Source organism: Sinocyclocheilus rhinocerous, unplaced genomic scaffold (assembly GCF_001515625.1).
Source record: "Sinocyclocheilus rhinocerous isolate Xijiao unplaced genomic scaffold, SAMN03320098_v1.1 scaffold489, whole genome shotgun sequence".
Taxonomy (NCBI): Eukaryota; Metazoa; Chordata; class Actinopteri; order Cypriniformes; family Cyprinidae; genus Sinocyclocheilus; species Sinocyclocheilus rhinocerous.
Window position 1 is genome coordinate 238,012 of NW_015666177.1, and position 3,308 is coordinate 241,319.

Here is a 3,308-nt window from a genome sequence, read left to right on the forward strand (position 1 = left end):
CCTCTTTTTATTTGTGATATACTGTCTCAGTCTAAATTAAATTCACACTGGTGTTTTAGGATGCCAAACAAATTAGAATATAGTAATAATAACGACAGTAATAGACATATATTGTAAAACAATTGCAATGTAAAATAAAAAAAATAAAAAAATTCATAGTTTTTTTTTTTTGCGCTTTACACTACAGTAGGGAAATTACAATACTTCTTTCCTAATTTCTACACTTGAAAGAGATATTTTGAATTTGGACTGTATTTAAACCACTAGCTGTCAGCAATTCATACCGCACTTTAAAGCTTTTATTTTGACGGAAACGGCAGTAGAGCTTTTATTTCTAAAGAAAACTCCAGCTTCAGTGAAAACAGTCTTACAAAAATGCATCTCACTACAAGTCATCTGCTGTGAAAATAAAGCCTAACTGGTGGCTGTTGCGTTCCCAGATGCATGCTAAACTCACAGCACATGAAATAAACGAGTTCACTGCATTCATTCACTGTGAACTAAGCCGAAGTGCGCAGCGAAAACAGACTTTAAGAGATTAAGCCATATTGTGCTTTCGGCTTTAGTTCATTTGACAGATACTGTGCTAAAGCATAATGGTCCAAAACACAACTTTAAAGACCTTTTATGTTAAAATAATAAGTTAAAAAATATTTTAAAAACAACATTTTTGCCCAGAAGACCTATCGTTTTATATCGTTATGTGACCACGATAATATCGAGACGGTTTTGCTAACGTGATATCACGATATTGATAATATCGTTACATCCCTTATATATATATATATAAGGTGGGTGCAAGGACTGGAATTGAGAACCGCTGGTCTAGGATGACCTATTAGCACCCATTTGGTCTTGTGTTATTTAAATTATTTTTTTCTTCATTACTACAGTGTTGATGGCAATAACAAAACAGGAAAATCAGTGCAGGAACAGATTGATGAATTCAGTATCATCCAAAGTGGCACTGCTTACTCACCATCTTCCATGCTATACCACATGGAAAACTTCATCAAAACAGAGGCGAGTTGTCTTTATTATAGTTGTCTTTTATTTTATTCTATTTGATGCTTACTTTCATTTATACCTATCTATCTACAGGTAACTCTATTCCAATGAATGATTACTAATGTGCAAGCAACAGAATTTGTTATCTTTATAAATCTCATTCATTGTCTCAAAAAATATCATTGTCAAGTTTCAAGTGTCAAAATGCAAAGGCCTTCTGAAAGCAGAAAAGCTCTATTTCCTCTAAAAGAGTGAGATGTGACTGGGTCTGCTGTGTTGCCAGTCCTTGTAGTTCTATTTCCAGTTCTCGATCCGTTGTTTTTTCCTACTAAAATGGGATACTGTTTTATACCTAGTGTGAATTATTTTAATTTCAACAACAATGACCATGGCATTTATACTTACTGATATATATAGTACATAATAATAATAATAATATGTATATGAATAATTATCTGTGTTAACCTCCTGATAAGGAAACCAAAGTGAAGGCATTGCTCAAAAGAGAAGTTGTTGCGAGAAAGAAGGAAATCTACTCATCAATCCAAAAAACAATTCAGAATCGAATGACTGCTGGCTATGAGCGTAAGGAAGCATTTAAATCAACACACACTAATTTCAGTTTAACTGTTGCCCACCTGAGGTTGCACAAACCTGTTAGCTTTAAGACCACAGATGAAACCACATTTTTGTCCTTATATAACTAATTACAGTTTTTCTCTCAGAGACATTCTATGTTTGTATTGCCTGTGTTAAAGAATATTAAATATTAACAGAATATTAAATGTTACCTATTACAGAAGCTGCAAAGTTGAAAGGAGTGAAAGCAATGGAGAAGAGGGAGGATAAAATAACGGAAACAATTGAATTGTTAAAACCCAGCATGTTCAAAGATGCAAAAATGGAAGTTCTGAATCAGTTCAAGGATTTAAAGGTATTTCTCAATATTGTTTAAACATATTTGCTGCTTCTTTCTGAACATACTTACGAGCAACACAAAAACGCTCTTCTTTTTCTATACCTTGACTATGTGTTTTCTGTTGTTTCTTTCGAAAGGAGCATATATGCAAGACCCTTGAATCTGAGCTAAAGGGATCAGTGGAACGCTCACTTTCACAAACCAGCAGAACCACCCTGATGGGTAAGAGAGAATTAAACAACAAAAACTGTTTTTCAAAATGATCTTATGCATAGTAAAGTACTTGAGTGATAATTTTGAATCATGGCCTTGTTCAAATGATCACAAATATTAAGACATACTTCAAAATCAGGCTTAACACCCAGTAATATGTCTTTTCTAGATGTCACTAGAGAGATTGAAAAGCTGGAGAGACTGTCAAAGCAGCTTATCTGACTGAGGTCAAGAGCAAGGACAAGAGAAACTGCATCTTTTTCAGTGAAAGTTATTTTTAGGATAAATGTATTTGTATCATAAAGCATGCTTAAAGCTCTATTATTATAATATATGTATATATTTTTTTTTTTTTGACCAAACTTTTGACTGTGTAAAGAGAGAATAAAATAACAAAATATTAAGACATACTTTAAAATCAGGCTGAACACCCAGTAATATTTCTTTTCTAGATGTCACCAGAAAGATCGAAAGGTTGGAGCTTCTGTCAAGGTCTGTCATCTGACTCGTCATTTAAAAGCAGCATCTCAGCATTTTTCAGTGAAAGTTATTTTTAAGATAAATGTATTTCTATTATAAAGCATGCTTAAAGCTCTATTATTATTATTATTATTATTATTATTATTATTTCAAATCCTTTAAATTGTTGGACTTAACTTTTGATTGTGCAGTAAGCACTGCTTAACAGACCTCCTGTCAAAGCAAGAAAGAGAATAGGTGTCTCTGGCTTGTGGCTAACAATGGTTATAGAAAAATATGATTTAATGTATGTGTCTCGCTTTGCAAGTAGTTAGGTGTTGCATTTGCAAAATGAAAGCCTTTGCAATTGCAACCTGCATATATCCTGTGTTTAAGTAACCAAGAGCTTGCTGCAGAGTTAAAACTTAGTGGGTGTGTGTTAATCTTGTTTTGTATGTTCATATATGGAAATTCTTTGTTGTGAAGCAATACTGTGTAACCAAGGCAGAACTACAGTATATATTGAAAAACTTGGAACAGAACGGCACCACACCTCGGGGTGAAGACATCTCGCTGTTATGTTGTGTTGATTTCTTATTCTGAATTTGTTTATTAAAGCGAAACCATTTCAAATGGTGATGCTTTTAAACCTCTCTTAAACAAAATCTCAGAGTAAATTATTTTATTCATAACACTATTATCTGAACCT

General features: G+C 33.1%; 1 protein-coding gene across 1 annotated transcript in view; it reads left to right on the plus strand.

Annotated features, from left to right (window-relative positions):
- Positions 1 to 2,511, plus strand: part of LOC107731998 (uncharacterized) — a 14,033-nt gene extending 11,522 nt beyond the window's left edge. Inside the window, exons 16-20 of the mRNA XM_016543221.1 lie at positions 894 to 1,023; positions 1,485 to 1,593; positions 1,809 to 1,942; positions 2,065 to 2,149; positions 2,310 to 2,511. Of these exons, the coding sequence (XP_016398707.1) occupies positions 894 to 1,023; positions 1,485 to 1,593; positions 1,809 to 1,942; positions 2,065 to 2,149; positions 2,310 to 2,362 (511 nt within the window). The 3' untranslated portion in view covers positions 2,363 to 2,511. The remainder of the gene's footprint in view (positions 1 to 893; positions 1,024 to 1,484; positions 1,594 to 1,808; positions 1,943 to 2,064; positions 2,150 to 2,309) is intronic.
- The last annotated feature ends 797 nt before the right edge of the window (positions 2,512 to 3,308 follow it).